Source organism: Rana temporaria, chromosome 10 (genome assembly GCF_905171775.1).
Source record: "Rana temporaria chromosome 10, aRanTem1.1, whole genome shotgun sequence".
NCBI classification, from domain to species: Eukaryota; Metazoa; Chordata; class Amphibia; order Anura; family Ranidae; genus Rana; species Rana temporaria.
The window spans coordinates 10,601,810-10,619,590 of NC_053498.1; the positions used below are offsets into that span (position 1 = coordinate 10,601,810).

The 17,781-nt window shown below is 44.5% G+C and overlaps 1 protein-coding gene across 1 annotated transcript in view; it reads left to right on the forward strand.

Moving 5' to 3' along the window:
* Positions 1-17,781, forward strand: part of LOC120916297 (G protein-activated inward rectifier potassium channel 4-like) — a 65,944-nt gene extending 48,163 nt beyond the window's left edge. The window contains exons 2-3 of the mRNA XM_040327188.1: positions 3,022-3,978; positions 16,929-17,781. Coding sequence (XP_040183122.1) covers positions 3,060-3,978; positions 16,929-17,254 — 1,245 coding nt within the window. The 5' untranslated portion in view covers positions 3,022-3,059 and the 3' untranslated portion in view covers positions 17,255-17,781. The remainder of the gene's footprint in view (positions 1-3,021; positions 3,979-16,928) is intronic.

The following is a 17,781-nucleotide window of genomic DNA, read 5'->3' on the forward strand; positions in this document are numbered from 1 at the left end:
CGTGGATCGCCGTATCTAGCTAATTTGCATACTCGACGCGGAATTCGATGGAAACGCCACCTAGCGGCCAGCGTTAATATGCACCTACGATCCGACGGCGTACTAAGACGTACGCCAGTCGGATCGAGCCCAGATTCAGTCGTATCTTGTTTTGTGGATACAAAACAAAGATACGACGGGGCATTTTAAAAATTACGCGGCGTATCCATAGATACGCCGGCGTAATTGGTTTGTGTATCTGGCCCCTATTTTACTTCTTTAAGGTTGATTGTTTTGGGAGCACTTGTGAGTGATTTTTACTCCCTGTGTGGCCTGATCCCCACTCGTGCCTCTGCAATCAGTCATCCCGAACATTTCTACTTGCAGAGCCCATACACGAGTTCACAGCGCATGAAAATGTAATAAAGACAATTACCACGCGTCGTAAATTTCTAATGCAGAGTAGAGGGGGAGCGCCTGGCCTGCTCCTGGATACATTCCTGTATTTAATTATTTACGTTGCTTAAATATTTAAATTAATTAAATGTACAGGCCCTCGCTGCCTAATTTATGTGTCTTGTATGATTAACCAGCAGTCGATGAAAGACATTCTTTAATCTTTTAAAAGATCTGGAATTTAAATATTACCTTTTTATAAGGGGAAAAGATGTGTAGATAATTTTTTCATTAGTTTGTATGTAGCAAAAAATACAGCAGTAAGACTGCTGTGCAGCAATGTGCCCCGACTATTAAAAGAGAAGTATGGGATTCCTGAAAATAAAAATAAAAAAATGATACTTACCTTAGTGGATGCAGCCATCGTTCTAATGCTGCATCTGTCCCCAGCCGGCCCCAGAACGAGAACTGAGCAATCAAACATGGTTGATCGCTCAGCTCTCGGTCCTCGGCCTGAATTTACCAGCTCCCTGCTCTGCCCCTCGGGCGCTCACTGGAATGCTGGGCTATACAGTGGGGAGAGCAGCTGGCTCAGACTTGTCGCTCTTTTTTTGTTTATAGCGCAAAAAATAAAAACCGCAGAGGTGATCAAATACCACCAAAAGAAAGCTCTATTTGTGGGGGAAAAAGGACGTCAATTTTGTTTGGGCGCCACGTAGCATGACAGTGCAATTGTCAGTTAAATTGATGAAGTGTAGATGACTAATATACAACTACAACTAGAATGGCATTTTAGTCAAAAGACTATGACTAAAACTAAATCTAAATTTGACGATATTAAAAGCAGCTGGTCCTATTACAAAACACCTCTGAGAGTCTCTGCCTATGAGGAGAGGGGGTGTGTGCCCTTCCTCCAATCAGCAATTGTAGCTATCTTGGCTGTATGCCCAGACATCACACTCTGTGTTAACCAGGAAGAGAAAATTTCCTAACAGGATCTGAACTTTCTAAACAGTATAAAAAAAGGGGAGACTGCAGATATACATGTCAAACTTATGTAGGGAGATTTGGTTCATCTCTGTGTATCATCTAAAGGTTGTTCACTTCACTGGGTGTATGGAGGGTTCACATCCACTTTAAAGCGGGGGTTCTGCAGGTTTTCGTTTTTTTTTTTTTTGCAATGCTTCTGAAATAAGCACCCGTGTCTCCCAGTTTTTCTGCCCGCAGCATTGCACTTGTCCAGAAAACCAGATGTTTTAAAATCTAAAGATGGACGTTTCCATCTTTACTGTGGGCACTGTGAAGCCCGGCAGCTCGTCCCAGCATTCACCGCTCTATCCCGCGCATGTGCAGTGTTGACGGCGAGCGTCGCCGTCAACACTGCACTGTTGCCATTTTTCCCTTTGTTAAAATGGCGAATTAGTATCCGCCCTCGTCACATGACGCACTTTGCGAGTCATGTGACCCGCTCCCACTTCACGTGACACTCGTGCTAGCGCGAGAATACACGCCTAGCTAATCAGATGGTCTCCTGTGAGTTGTGAAACGTCACTCCCGGGAGACCTTGTGCCCAGATCACATTACGCCGAGAGTCGTCGGGGGAAAAGGAGCGACACGCCCACTCCCCGCAAGGAAGAAGACCCGGAAGTCAGCAAGAATACAGGTAAGTGTACACATATGCCAAAAAATGACAACGCAGCAGTGATTTACTAAGGCTGGAGACAGGCTAGCTACAATGTTCAATTTTAGGGTGAACCTCCGCTTTAAGCCTTTAGAACAGGAGTGTCCAAACTTTTGAAGAGCAAGGGCCACTTAAGCAACTTGGTAACCGGTCGCGGGCCACAATGAGTGCAGTGGAGCGGACACTGGCACAGCCCACTATTCTTTTTTTTTTTAGCAGATCAGATTGGAGGTAGGACACAAATCGGTTTATGATTTAATAACAGTATTCTATTCTATTCCATCCCAGAGCAGGAGGTTGCGGGCCACATTAGAGGGCTCCACGGGCCACATGTGGCACCCTGGACACTGGTTGGGCACACTTGCTTTAGAACCACTTTAACACTGGTCTCCACAGGGGGTTAGAGGAGACCTGGAGCTAGGGTTGGGCTTGAAACACACACCAAAAAAAATTGTCGATAGTTTTTTCACGGATGGCTTACTAAACATCTCCCACAATTCAATCCGTCACAAAACTGTAATTTCAATTAGTGTCTTGGAATTGTTTGCAAGCATTTTTGTCATGAATAATTCTCTTGAATGAAGCCAGAATTCGCCTTCTCCAGAACCTCGTTGGGTGAAATATATTCGAGGCAATGGAGCATAATCATGTAATTAATGTACAATCTCTATGTGAGCTTGTTCCTTCTTAGCTCAGTAAATGAAATCATGTGGAGCATTCCAACATCGTTCCAAAAACAATGCAAATGCACACATCTGCTTAATTTAATTAGAAATAAATGCATTCAGCACTTAATTTAAATTATGTTTAATATTTTTTGTGCTGGTATGTTAATTCTTGAGACGGGGGGAGGGGGGTTAGTATTTTATTTGTGAACCTTGGTAATTTGATATGAATGCTGCATAGCTGTAGAGAAAAATCTAATGTGCTCTCTTCGATGCGTGACCTTTCTTCTCTCTATTCAGGTCAGGAGTGACGGTGCTCCACGCGTGGTCGAGTCAAGATGAATACATGCAAGTTTTTAGATCAGGACATTGAGGGCAGGGGAGTAAAGGTGCCCAAGCAAGTACAGAACTCGTCGTTGGTGGCCACAAACCGTACTATAGTCATGGCGGAGCCGGAAAAGAAGCGACGGCAGAGGTATGTGGAGAAAGACGGAAAGTGTAATGTCCACCACGGAAATGTCAGAGAAAGGTACAGATACTTGACGGACATATTCACCACCTTGGTAGACCTCAAATGGAGATTTAATTTACTGGTGTTCACCATGGTCTATACAACCACTTGGATTTTCTTTGGATTCATTTGGTGGCTTATTGCCTATATCCGTGGGGACTTTGACCATATAGATGATTCGACGTGGACACCGTGTGTGGACAAGTTAAACGGGTTTGTGTCAGCCTTTCTTTTTTCTATTGAGACAGAGACCACCATTGGGTATGGATACAGGGTCATCACGGACAAGTGCCCAGAAGGAATTATTCTCTTGTTGGTACAGGCCATTCTTGGCTCCATTGTTAATGCGTTCATGGTGGGCTGCATGTTTGTTAAGATCTCCCAGCCAAAGAAACGAGCGGAGACCCTTATGTTCTCCAATATGGCCGTCATCTCTGTGAGGGACAGCAAACTCTGTTTGATGTTCAGGGTTGGAGATCTGAGGAATTCGCATATCGTGGAGGCATCTATAAGGGCCAAACTGATCAAATCCAAACAAACCAAGGAGGGCGAGTTTATCCCTCTTAATCAGACAGACATCAATGTGGGTTTTGACACCGGGGATGACCGCCTCTTCTTGGTTTCTCCGCTAATCATCTGCCACGAGTTCAATGAACATAGCCCCTTTTGGGAAACCTCCAAAGAGCAGTTGGGGAAAGAAGAATTCGAGATTGTAGTTATTTTGGAAGGGATGGTCGAAGCCACGGGTAAGGCATTGTATTAAAACACTTGGCATGGCAATACAGTATAACCAGATCCAGAAGTCTGGAACTACTTGGAAATAAAAAATGCTAATAAAAAAGTAAAAAAAAGCAAAGAAAATGGTTACTACTTATCCCTCCCGCTGCCCACACACCCAATCTTTGCTGTTTTTATGAGAAATGCTGGATGTAAAAGACCCGGGTGTCCAGGGAAAAATCTTCAGTGCCCGGGTGTGTCAGGTGCCTGGCACTTTGGTTTTATCACCTGGCCTCTGCGACTTCACAGGACAAAGTGGTGAAGTAGGGGCTGATGGAGGAGACACAGCGCTCAGTTGGGGACCGGACCTCAAACACACACCGGCAGTGTCAACTGCAGAAGATTATTCATCCAACGTATCTAGTAGACAGCAAAGATTGGTTTCATTTCATTTAATACAAGTGCATGCGCAACACCAGTGTCACAGAGCATTATGGGTTTTGTGCTGTTGTTTGTTTGCTATTGTTTATTATTTTTGTTAATGCTGAAGTTTAGTTATGCATATGTTTGCATGGATGAGAAACTAAGACATCTATTAGTAAAAGCAGCACACTTTAACCATATTACACATACACTATACAGTGGAACCTCAGATTACGAGCGAGTATCAAAGCGAGTTTCCTCAAGTCAATGGAAACAAAAATAATTTATTTCACATTGACTTCTATGGCATGCAATATCACATGTTGCCAGAGGTGGGGGGGCGCCGGAGAGCCTCGGAAAGGGTCGGGGACAGCTCGGCTGAACTTGGAAAGGCTCGGGAACTGAGTATTTCCAAACGGTTCCAATCAACTCCGGCGCCCCCGCACCTCAGGCCAAATGCGGTACTGCACACTGCTGCGGCTTGAATCCTGCTTGTTTTGCGAGACAACACTCGCAAACCGAATCAGGATTTAAAGGAAAAAAAAAAGTGCTCGTTTTTCAAAACGCTTGTTAACCGCGTTTCTCGCGATCCGAGGTTTCACTGTATTACCAAAAGTATTGGGACGCCGGCCTTTACACGCACATGAACTTTAATGGTCTCCCAGCCTTAGACTGTAGGGTTCAATATTGAGTTGGCCCACCCTTTGCAGCTATAACAGCTTCAAATCTTCTGGGAAGGCCGTCCACAAGGTTTAGGAGTGTGTCTATGGGAATGTTTGACCATTTTTCCAGAAGCGCAGTCGTGAGGTCAGGTATTGATGAGAATGAGAAGGCCTGGCCTCGCAGTCTCCACTCGAATTCATTCGGGTTGAGGTCAGGACTCTGTGCAGGCCAGTCAAGTTCCTCCACCCCACACTCGCTCATCCATGTCTTTATCGACCTTGCTTTGTGCACTGGTGCGTAGTCATGTTGGAACAGGAAGGGACCGTCCCCAAAATGAAAGAGCATAAAATTGTCAAAAATATCTTGGTATGCCGACGACTTAAAAGTTCCCTTCACTGGAACTAAGGGGCCAAGCCCAACCCCTGAAATATAAACCCCCCTCCCCCAAATGATTTGGACCATTAGTAGTATTAAAAAATAAAAAACAAATCAAGTATATATACTGTAGTTTGTAGGCGCTCTAACTTTCGCGCTAAATTAGTATACATTTATTTTTTATCAAAGTTCTCCTTAACCACTTGCTTACTGGGCACATATACCCCCTTCCTGCCCAGGCGAAATTTCAGCTTTCAGCACTGTCACGCTTTGAATGACAATTGCGCGGTCGTGCGACGTGCCTCCCAAACAAAATTGATGTCCTTTTTTTCCCACAAATAGAGCTTTCTTTTGGTGGTATTTGATCATCTCTGCTGTTTTTATTTTTTGCGATATAAACAAAAATAGAGCGTAAATTTTGAAAAAAAAACTAAATGTTTTACTTTCTGCTATAATAAATATCCAATAATAATAATAAAAAAAATACGATACGTATTCTTCTACATATTTTTGGAGAAAAAAAAATCGCAATAACCGTATAGTGATTGGTTTGCGCAAACGTTATAGCGCCTACAAAATAGGGGATAGAATTATGACATTTTTTTTTTTATTATTATTATAATTTTTTTACTAGTAATGATGGTGATCTGCGATTTTTGTCAGGACTTGCGATATTGCGGCGGACACATCGGACACTTTTGACAAATTTGTGGGACCATTCACATTTATACAGCGAACAGTGCTATAAGTATGCACTGATTACTGTATAAATGTGACTGGCAGGGAAGGGGTTAACACTAGGGGGCGAGGAAGGGGTTAATGTGTGCCCTTCTTGGATGATTCTTACTGTGGGGGGAGGGGACTGACTGGGGGGAGGTGACCGATGGTTATCCCTATATACATGGGACACACCATCGGTCTCCTCTCCCTGACAGGACGTGGATCCCTGGGCCAGATTCTCAAAGAATTACGCCGGCGTATCTGTAGATACGCCGACGTAACTCCGAATCTAAGCCCGTCGTATGTTTAAGTGTATTCTCAAACTGAGATACACTTAAACATGCCTAAGATACGACGGCCTGCGCCGTCGTATCTTAGGGTGCAATATTTACGCTGGCCGCTAGGTGGCGCTTCCATTGCGGTCGGCGTAGAATATGCAAATGAGTCGTTACGCCGATTCACGAACGTACGCTTGCCCGTCGCAGTAAATTTACGCCGTTTCCGTAAGAGATACGCGGCGTAAAGATAAAGCTGCCCCCTAGGTGGCGTATCCAATGTTAAGTATGGCCGTCGTTCCCGCGTCGCAAGTCGTCCGTGAATGGGGCTGGACGCCATTTACGTTCACGTCGAAACCAATGACGTCCTTGCGACGTCATTTACCGCAATGCACATCGGGAAATTTTAGGGACGGCGCATGTGCAGTACGTTCGGCGCGGGAACGCGCCTAATTTAAATGACCCACGCCCCCTACCCGGATCATTTGAATTAGGCGGGCTTGCGCCGAGGGGATTTACGCTACGCCGCCGCAACTTTACAGGCAAGTGCTTTGTGAATCAAGCACTTGCCCGTAAAACTTGCGGCGGCGGCGTAATGTAAATGCGATAAGTTACGCCGCCACAGATCTACGTGAATCTGGCCCTACGTGTTTACAATGGTCACTGATGGGGCTGTACTGATAATCAGGACACTGATGGGGCTGCACTGATTGTCAGGACACTGATGGGGCTGCACTGATTGTCAGGACACTGATGGGGCTGCATGTGATAATCAGGACACTGATGGGGCTGCATGTGATAATCAGGACATTGATGGGGCTGCACTGATAATCAGGACACTGACAATCGGTGCCCTGATTATCAGTGTAAACAATGTGCTAACAGGCTTGTCGGTTATGGACAGTCCTTTCTTCACACAGACATAGAACATGAGGAAAGGACTGCAAAAATAGGGGATAACTTGGACAGCCGCACTCCAAAAAATGTTCCTTTTATTAAAACTGGTCACAAAAAATACATGCCACAGCAAAAATTAGAACAGAAGCTGACGCGTTTAACACCGTTACACAGTGCTTAATCATAGCTATGATTAAAGCGGGAGTTCACCCATTAATATATTTTTTTAAACAATCCCCTTAGATTCCTGCTCGTTTTGTCTAGGGGAATCGGCTAGTTGTTTTAAAATATGATCTGTACTTACCGTTTTCGAGATGCATCTTCTCCATCGCTTCCGGGTATGGGTCTTCGGGAGCGGGCGTTCCTTCTTGATTGACAGTCTTCCGAGAGGCTTCCGACGGTCGCATCCATCGCGTCACTAGTAGCCGAAAGAAGCCGAACGTCGGTGCGGCTCTATACTGCGCCTGCGCACCGACGTTCGGCTTCTTTCGGAAAATCGTGACGCGATGGATGCGACCGTCGGAAGCCTCTCGGAAGACTGTCAATCAAAATAGGAACGCCCAGTCCCACAGCCCATACCCGGAAGCGGCGGAGAAGATGCATCTCGTAAACCGTAAGTACAGATCATATTTTAAAACAACTAGCCGATTCCCCTAGACAAAACGAGCATGAAGCTAAGGGGAAAAGGTATATTGTACCGGTGAACCTCCGCTTTAAGCACCGTGTAACGGTGTGAAACGCGTCAGATTCTGTTCCAATTTTTGCTGTGGCATGTATTTTTTGTGACCAGTTTTAATAAAAGGAACGTTTTTTGGAGTGCGGCTGTCCAAGTTATCCCCTATTTTTGCATTACTATTGCATTGCCGGCAGCCATGGTTTGGATCCAGTGAGAAGGCTCTTAGGTTAATTTGAGCGGTTACTCTTTCCTCTATGAGGAAAGGACTGCCGATAACCAGCAAGACTGTTTACGTCAGGGGTCTCAAACTCAAATTACCTGAGGGCCACAAGACAAGTTTTCATATGCCATGGGGGGCCGCATGCAAACTTTCAAACTTCAAAAACAACAGTACTGGTGTCAGCGAACACATTATTAACCCCCAGCACTGGTGTCAGCGAGCGCATTATTACCACCAGCACTGGTGTAAGTCAGGGTTTGACAAATTTGCTTGGAATCTAGGAGCCAGCTAAAAAAGTTAGGAGCCAGAAAACGCACCCCGTCCCGACGAGCTTGCGCGCAGAAGCGAACACATACGCGAGCAGCGCCCGCATATGTAAACGGTGTTCAAACCACACATGTGAGGTATCACCGCGATTGGTAGAGCGAGAGCAATAATTCTAGCACTAGACCTCCTCTGTAACTTAAAACATGCAACCTGTAGATTTTTTTAAACGTCGCCTATGAAGATTTTAAAGGGTAAAAAAGTTTGTCGGCATTCCACAAGCGGACGCAATTTTGAAGCGTGACATGTTGGGTATGAATTTACTCGGCGTAACATTATCTTTCATAATATTAAAAAAAATGGGGATAACTTTACTGTTGTCTTATTTTTTTATTAAAAAAAGTGTAATTTTTTCCCAAAAAAGTGTGCTTGTAAGACCGCTGCGCAAATACGGCGTAACAGAAAGTATTTCAACGATCGCCATTTTATTCTCTAGGGTGTTAGGATAAAAAATATATATAATGTTTGGGGGTTCTAATTAGAGGGAAGAAGATGGCAGTGAAAATAGTGTAAAATGACATTAGAATTGCTGTTTAACTTGTAATGCTTAACTTGTAATACCAACGGCCACCACCAGATGGCGCCAGCTCACATCTGGTGGTAATAACTTGTAATACCAACGGCTCACCACCAGATGACGCCAGCTCACAAAAAAAAAAATTTTTTTCCTCTTTGCTCCCCCCACTTCCGCCCTGCCTGCGGGCCATTTATAACTGGTCCGCGGGCCGCAAATGGCCCGCGGGCCGGTACTTTGAGACCACTGGTTTACGTGAACAGCTATGATTGGACACAGCTGATCGCATGGTAAAGGGCCACTGTGATTGGCCCTTTACCCCAACCTGTGATCTTCTGTGTCACAGAGCACGCCCCGATGCGCACCACAAAAGGCTGCAGGGTTCTGGGAGGATGTCTATAGTACCGCGCTGTAGCTGTCTTTTGGCTATAGGGCGGTACTAAAGTGTTTAAAAACTGCCTGGGTTGTTTTACAAGGTGAGGGTTTACATACCTCAGAATTTATATCTACACAGGAAGCGTAGACACCTTAATCCAATCACCATGCAATGTGTCAGACTGAAGCAACCATCCCTGAATAGGGTTGGGGGCCTTTGACACCATCTGTCTTTCACATAAAAATAGGCATTTTTTGTACTCACCGTAAAATCCTTTTCTCTGTCGTCCATGGACAGACACAGCTCCTTAAGTCTTGACAAGTGGGTTATGTTCCTGTTCACAGGAGAGCTCTCCTGTGAACAGGGAACATAACCCACTTGTCAAGATTTAAGGAGCTGTGTCCCTCCATGGACGATAAGAGAAATACAGTTTTAACACCTCCAACCCTGGTGATCCGACAACAATTCACACATGTAGCCATGTGAATCGAAGAATTAACACCTATGCAGACTTCCTGACACCAAAGATAGGATGATGTAACGGAAATAGATTAGTTCCACAACTTTCACACCTCCCACCCTGTTCTTGGACAATCAATATCTGCCGTGACACATTTCATGGTTTGTAGATTAGGGTGTTTGTGTTACCTGTGTTGAAATCAATGTTGGGTATGTTCCTGACACTCAAAGGAATTGGAGAAGCTATGAAATGTCTTCAACTTTAACCACTTAAGACCCGGACCTTTAGGCAGCTAAAGGACCCGGCCAGTTTTTGCGATTCGGCACTGCGTCGCTTTAACTGACAATTGCGTCAGTCGTGCGACGTGGCTCCCAAACAAAATTGGCGTCCTTTTTTTCCCCACAAATAGAGCTTTTTTTTGGTGGTATTTGATCACCTCTGCGGTTTTTATTTTTTGCGCTATAAACAAAAATAGAGCGACAATTTAGAAAAAAATTCAATATTTTTTACTTTTTGCTATAATAAATATCCCCCAAAAATATTTAAAAAAAAAAGAAAATTTCCCTCAGTTTAGGCCGATACGCATTCTTCTATATATTTTTGGTATAAAAAAAATCGCAATAAGCGTTTATCGGTTGGTTTGCGCAAAATTTATAGCGTTTACAAAATAGGGGATAATTTTATTGCATTTTTATTAATTATGTTTTTTTACTACTAATGGCGGCGATCAGCGATTTTTTTTCGTGACTGCGACATTATGGCGAACACTTCGGACAATTTTGACACATTTTTTGGGACCATTGGCATTTTCACAGCAAAAAATGCATTTAAAATGCATTGTTTACTGTGAAAATGACAATTGCAGTTTGGGAGTTAACCACCAGGGGGCGCTGAAGGGGTTATGTATGACCTCATCTGTGTTTCTAACTGTAGGGGGGTGTGGCTGTAGGTGTGACGTCATTGACTGCGATTCCCTATATAAGGGAACACATGATCGATGACGGTGCCACAGTGAAGAACGGGGAAGCTGTGTTTACACACAGCTCTCCCCATTCTTCAGCTCCGAGGACCGATCGTGGGACTCCAGCGGCGATCGGGTCCGCAGGTCCCGCGGTCACGGAGCTTCGGACCAGGTCGCGGGCGCGCGACCCACGGCTGGGCACTTAAAGAGGACGTACCTGTACGTGCTTGTGCCCAGCCGTGCCATTCTGCCGACGTATATGTGCAGGAGGCGGTCCTTAAGTGGTTAAAGAATAAGTCCAGGTAAATGTGACTACAACTAGCATTTCTAAAGCCTTATACACACGATCGGATTTTTTGCGGACAAATCGTAGGACTTTTGTCCGAAGGGCGTTAGCCAAGAACTTGTCTTGCATACAAGACGGCAAAAAAAAAAGGGGGCCAGCAAACACGAAACTACGTGGGTTTTTTTTCCAACTCTTTAGCGCCACCCTTTGGGCAACTTCTGCTAATGTTGTGTTATGGTGAGCATTGCTTCTAAGCATGCGTGTTCGTACTTTGGAGTTTTGTACATGATTGTGTAAACACATTTGTTGGCAGACAATTTGAAAGCATGGTATTGAGCATTTGTCAGCGGAAAATCCGACAGCAATTGTCCGATGGAGCGTACAAAATGGGCGGATTTTCCGATCATCACACAATTCCCGTCGGATAATCCGATTGTGTGTATGAGGTTTGATCGGACACTCTGCCCCTAGTGAGAGCGAGCTACCAATCAGTAACACAGCTGAGCGGATACTAGCAAAACAATAAAGAGCTACAGAATAACCCTATACACAGCCAAAAGCCACCCATTACCCTCTAGTCACCACCATATAACCTATCATTTGTGCACTGTATATATATATAATATATATATATAATTTTTTATAATATTGTCAGTGTTGACAACCTACCAGATTGAAATTTACTGACAAGTTTTTACTGGCATTTCCAAAAGTTTTAAAGGGGTTGTAAAGGTAAATGTTTTTTTTACCTTAATGCATCCTATGCATTAAGGTGAAAAAACATCCGACAGCCCCGAGCCCCCGTTTTACTTACCTCACCCCTCGAAAGTCCCGCGCTCGTCCCAGTCATCCTCTTCGGTTCCCAGCCTGGCCGTTGATTGGCTAGGTTGGAAGGATTGATAGCAGCGCAAGCCATTGGCTGGCGCTGCTCTCAATCACATCCAATGACAGGTGCCACCCATACACACTGTAGCAGGAACTCCAATGGTCTCAGCTGACTCTGGATGCGCAGTTCTGAGCGGAGCATCAGAGACATATTTCTTTACTGACAACCTGTTCCTGTCACTGGCGGGAGAAATGTGCCTGTTTTTTACTGGCTGTCAGTAAAAATACTGATGGTTGGCAACACTGATCACTGTATATAAAAAGAAAAAATTGTATATAGATCAAGCACTTTGGAAAAAATTATGCAGCACCTACATCCCTATAGAACAGGGATATGCAATTAGCGGACCTCCAGCTGTTGCAGAACTACAAATCCCATGAGGCAAAGCAAGACTCTGACAGCCACAAGCATGACACCCAGAGGCAGAGGCATGATGGAACTTGTAGTTTTGCAACAGCTGGAGGTCCGCTAATTGCATATGCCTGCTATAGAAGAATATGTATAGAAACCCCGTATCCGGGGAGATGCATCGGATTTTAAGGGTGCTTATTTATATTTTTGCAGTATCAGACAAGAAGTAGAACGAAATCTCATTAAAAAAATATCCATTTTTATTCGTGAAGTACATGACATTAAAATATATATGGAAAAGGAATACAACGCAGTGCACTCTTTCCTTAAAAAGTCACAAACTTGCGGTCCTACACGTTTCGCCTAGATTAGGCCTCTTCAGGGACGCGTAGGGACCTTCATTTATCTAAAATAGATATAAAGGTCCAGATTCAGAGAGATCGGCGACGTAACATTGAGAAGCAAAGCATTTTCTCCCATATTTACGCCGGCGTAACGTAAATGGGCCGGCGTAAGCCTGCGTAATTCAAAGTAGCAAGGCAGTGGGCGTGTTGTATTCTAATGAAGCGTGACCCCATGTAAATGCATGGCCGAACGAACGGCGCTTGCGCGCGCATGCTCAGAGTCACGTCGAATTTACTCCCTAAGATACGCCGGGTCCATTCATGCGACGTGAACGTAACCTACGCTCAGCCCCATTCACGTACGTTTTACTTAAACGACGTAAAATACGACGGCTGTTCCGACATCCATACCTTTGCATTACTTGCGCCTCATAAAGCAGGGGTAACTTTACGCCGGACGTACGCCTTACGTAAACTTAAAGCGACGGGCGCAAGTACGTTTGTGAATCGGCGTATCTAGGTCATTTGCATATTCGACACGTAAATCTACGGAAGCGCCCCTTGCGGCCAGCGTAAATATGCACCCAAGATACGACGGCGTAGGAGACTTACTTCGGTCGTATCTTGGCAAAATTCAGGCGTATCTGATTTCCAGAATACGCGTATAGATACGACGGCGCACATTTGGACTTACGAGGGCGTATCAGGAGATACGTCGTCGTAAGTCCTTTCTGAATCCGACCCAAATAGTTTATAGATACATAATTATAAAAAGAAATGCATGCCGGTGAGTGCCATGTATAGTTAGATTCCCCATCCAACAGTGACATCTGCTGTTGATTTTGAGAATTACAATTTTAAAAAAAAAAACTCAATAAGCGTTTTTACAAAAGTTATTGCGTCTACAAAATAGGGGATATATTTATGATATTTAAAAAAAAAAAAAATTCTTACAAAATTTACGTCCTTTTTCCCCCCCACAAATAGAGCTTTCTTTTGGTGGTATTTTATCACCTGCAGTTTTTTTTAAACTAGTTATGGCGGTGATCTGTGATTTTTATCGTGACTGCAACATTGCGGCAGACAGATCGGACACTTTTGACACTATTTTGGGACCATTAGCATTTATACAGCGATCAGTGCTATGAAAATGCACCGATTACTGTGTAAATGTCACTGGCAGGGAAAGGGGTTAAGCACAAGATGGCGATCAAGGGGTTACCTGTGTTTCCCTCAGTGTGTTCTAACTGTAGGGGGGATGGGCTCATTAGAAAATGGCAGAGATCACTGCACCAGATCACTGGGAGCAGTAGATCCCTGTCATGTCACTAGGCAGAACAGGGAAATGCCTTGTTTACATAGTCTTGTTTTCTGCCTCTCCGTGCGCCCGCTAGCCGCCGATGACACAGCGACGTATGGATAGGTCGTTTTGCGCACCTGTGTCACTTTGCCAAAGTATATCAGCGTGAGCCGGTCGGTAAATGGTTAATAAAAAAAATTGTATAATGTATGGCCAGCCTAACATTCACACAGACCAAATAATCAAAGTGACTGGTATCTAAAGTCATTATTTTTTTTTCTTCTTAGGAGTCTGCAGAGCATTGCACCTGCAATCAGCCGATCGTGGGTGCAATGCCAGGCTCCTGCAGACTCTCTGCCTGTACGGGCAGACAGTTACTAGAGAGCAGGAATAATCAATGAACTACAAGAGCGCTCATCAGCACCATCGCAGTGTATTGAGAACTACAAGAAGTTTGCTGCAATGGAAGACGGTACTTGTAGTTCATTCATTCACAGAACTGTAAATGAATAATGCGGCTGTGTGTGGGGGGGGGGGGGGAGGGAGCCTCGCATCGGCCACACGGTTTTCAAATTGTGACAGCGTGTGCATGGAGAGGACCCCCCCGCTGTTACTATGAGGTGGGCAGGGATCAGTGGTGTGAGGGAAGGTCGCTGAAGATGTTACCTTAAATAAGGGTATAATATATAACATGTTCAGAAAGGTGAACTTATCATTTAACCCTTTCATGACTAAGCCTATTTCTGACATTTGTTTTAATCTGTATTTTTTGCTATAAAATTACTTAGAACCCCAAACATTATATATATATATATATATATATATATATATATATATATATATATATATATTTTTTTAGCAGAGAATCTAGACATAAATATGGTGACTGTTGCAATATTTGATGTCACACTGCATTTGTGTAGCAGTCTTTTAAACACAACTTTTGGGGGAAAAATACACTTTCATGAATTAAAAAAAAATGAAGCCGTGAAGTTAGCGCAATTTTTTTTTTTATAATGTGAAAGAAGATGATACGCCAAATAAATAGATACCAAACATGTCACGCTTTAAAATTGCGCACGGTTGTGGAATGGTGACAAACTATGGTACCTAAAATTCTCCATAGGTGACACTTTAAAAAAAAAAAAAAAAAAAAATGAACGGTTACCAGGTTAGAGTTACAGAGGAAGTCTAGTACTAGAATTATTGCTCGTTGGTAGGACAAGACAACCAGCAATGCTAATGGAGCTTCCCTGCCTGTTTCCATTTCCTTCCCTTTACTTAGAAGTTAGAACCCCCAAACATCATATATATTATTTATTCTAACACCCTAGAGAATGAAATGGCGGTCATTGCAATACTTTCTGTCACACCATATTTGCGCAGCGGTCTTGCATGCACACTTTTTTGGGAAAAAATACACTTTTTTTTAATTAAAAAAATAAGACAACAGTAAAGTTAGCCCAATGTATTTTATATTGTGAAAGATAATGTTACGCCAAGTAAATTGATACCCAACATGTCACGCTTCAAAATTGCGTCCGCTCGTGGAATGGCGACAAACTTTCACCCTCTAAAATCTCCATAGGCAACGTTTAAAAAAACCTACAGGTTGCATGTTTTGAATTACAGAGGGGGTCTAGGGCTAAAATTATTGCTCTCGCTCTACCAATCGCGGCGATACCTCACATGTGTGGTTTGAACACCGCTTTCATATGCGGGCGCTACTCATGTATGCGTTCGCTTCTGCACGCGAGCTCGTCGGGACGGGGCGCGTTCCTGGATCCTAACTTTTTTAGCTTTTCCTAGATTCCAAGCAAATTTGTCAAAGCCCTGCTGTACAGCCCGCACTAGCATCTGTGTTTCAGGCACTTGCAGAGTGGCCCTATTTAGTGCCGGTTCACACTGGTGGCGGCTTCAAAGTCTTCTGACTCTGAAGTCGCCCCCCGCACAGCACGACCTCAGCATGGCTTGCAAACGACTTCTTTAATAGAAGTCAATGCAAGCCGCTCTGAAGTCGCCTCAAAGTAGTACAGGAACCTTTTTCTAAGTCGGAGTGACTTGAGACGCTCCCATTAAAACGGTTCCATTGCACTGCATAAAGCGCAACTTGTCAGGCGGCTACGTCGCCCCAGTGTGAATCGGCACTTAGCGTAGCGCCTTCTGAAAGCGACAGTAATTCCTGCCGCGGCATGTGTACGCCTCCAACCACTGCCTCTAAAACTAAAGGGGGAGCCGTTGGGGGGCAGTAAAAAAAAAAAAAATCGATTAAAGCGGAGCTCCACCCTAAAGTGGAACTCACGCTGATCGGAACCCTCCCCCCCTCCGGTGTCACATTTGACACCTTTCAGGGGGAGGGGGGGTGCAGATACCTGTCTAAAGACAGGTATTTGCACCCACTTCCGGCCACACATTCTCGGGCAGACTGCGGGCAGAACGTCACCTCCCCCCCCCCTCTCCCCCCCCCCGTTGTGCCCTGGGAACACTCGGCTCCCAGAGCACACCGGGAGCCAATCAGCGGAGCAGCGCAACTCACGCATGCGCCATAGGGAACCGGGTAGTGAAGCCGGAGCGCTTCACTTCCTGGTTCCCTCACGGAGGATGGCGGGGGGCAGCAGAGTGACGAGCGATCGCTCGTCCTCTGCTGCGGACGGCGCTGGACTCCAGGACAGGTAAGTGTCCTAATATTAAAAGTCAGCAGCTGCAGTATTTGTAGCTGCTGGCTTTTAATATTTTTTTTTCATGGCACATCCGCTTTAACTCATATTAAATACTATCTATCCTCTTTCCTTTTTTTTTGTTCTCTCTAGCAATCAATGATAAACTGTAAGCAAACATTCTGACACATCTCAAGTGGTAATCTATACATACTACAAATCTGGCAACGTAAAATTCACAGGTTCTCTTTATGCTCTGTTTATTCTTTAGGGATGACATGCCAAGCCCGCAGCTCCTACGTGGAAAGAGAGGTCCTATGGGGCCATCGGTTCATGCCTGTCCTGACTCTAGAAGAAGGTTTCTACGAAGTGGACTACGACACCTTCCACAACACCGACGAAACACCCACCCCTACCTGCAGTGCCAAAGAGCTGGCAGAACTCAACGAGAAAGGCGAGGCCCTGCAGCTTACCTCCATCAACAGCAAGGGCAACCAGACCATGGACAACGACATACAGGAAGGCCCAGAGGATGAGGTCCTCCCAGCCATGGCCAACGGGGACGTTAGTAAAACAAAACTGGACGGCTGTGAGTGAACAGTAGTGGATTCCCACAAATGTATGGAATATTTGCCAGCAATACAAAGATGGCGCCATCTTCCTGAAGCGCTGTGGTTGACCTCTTCGAGGACATAATCCTTAAAGCAGTGAAGGGCATTAAAGTGGTAGAATATACAATTTGAACTAATGGTTGTAGGCCACAGTCAGTATTATTACAGTACCAGAGATGTTAAAGGAGTCTTGGCAGAGACAGTGAATTATTTTGGCTTTATTGTAATGAACTCTAAGGAAGCCAAACATAGAATGACCAGGCAGCATGTAAGCTGAGACAAGAGCATTCTAGTCCTTCTTGCACGGTACAAGCTAACCATCATTCACATGTCTACAGTCTTCAGTATCTATATGTAGCCTTCCCCTTCATCCCTTGTGCTTATATTATCTGCTTGAAGCAATGAAAAGTAATCATCAGCTACAGAGACCTATGTAACCAATAACGATGTAACAAACGGCAGCAATCATCTGAACAGCATTATGAGCAATTAAAGTCCATCCATTAGCTCCAA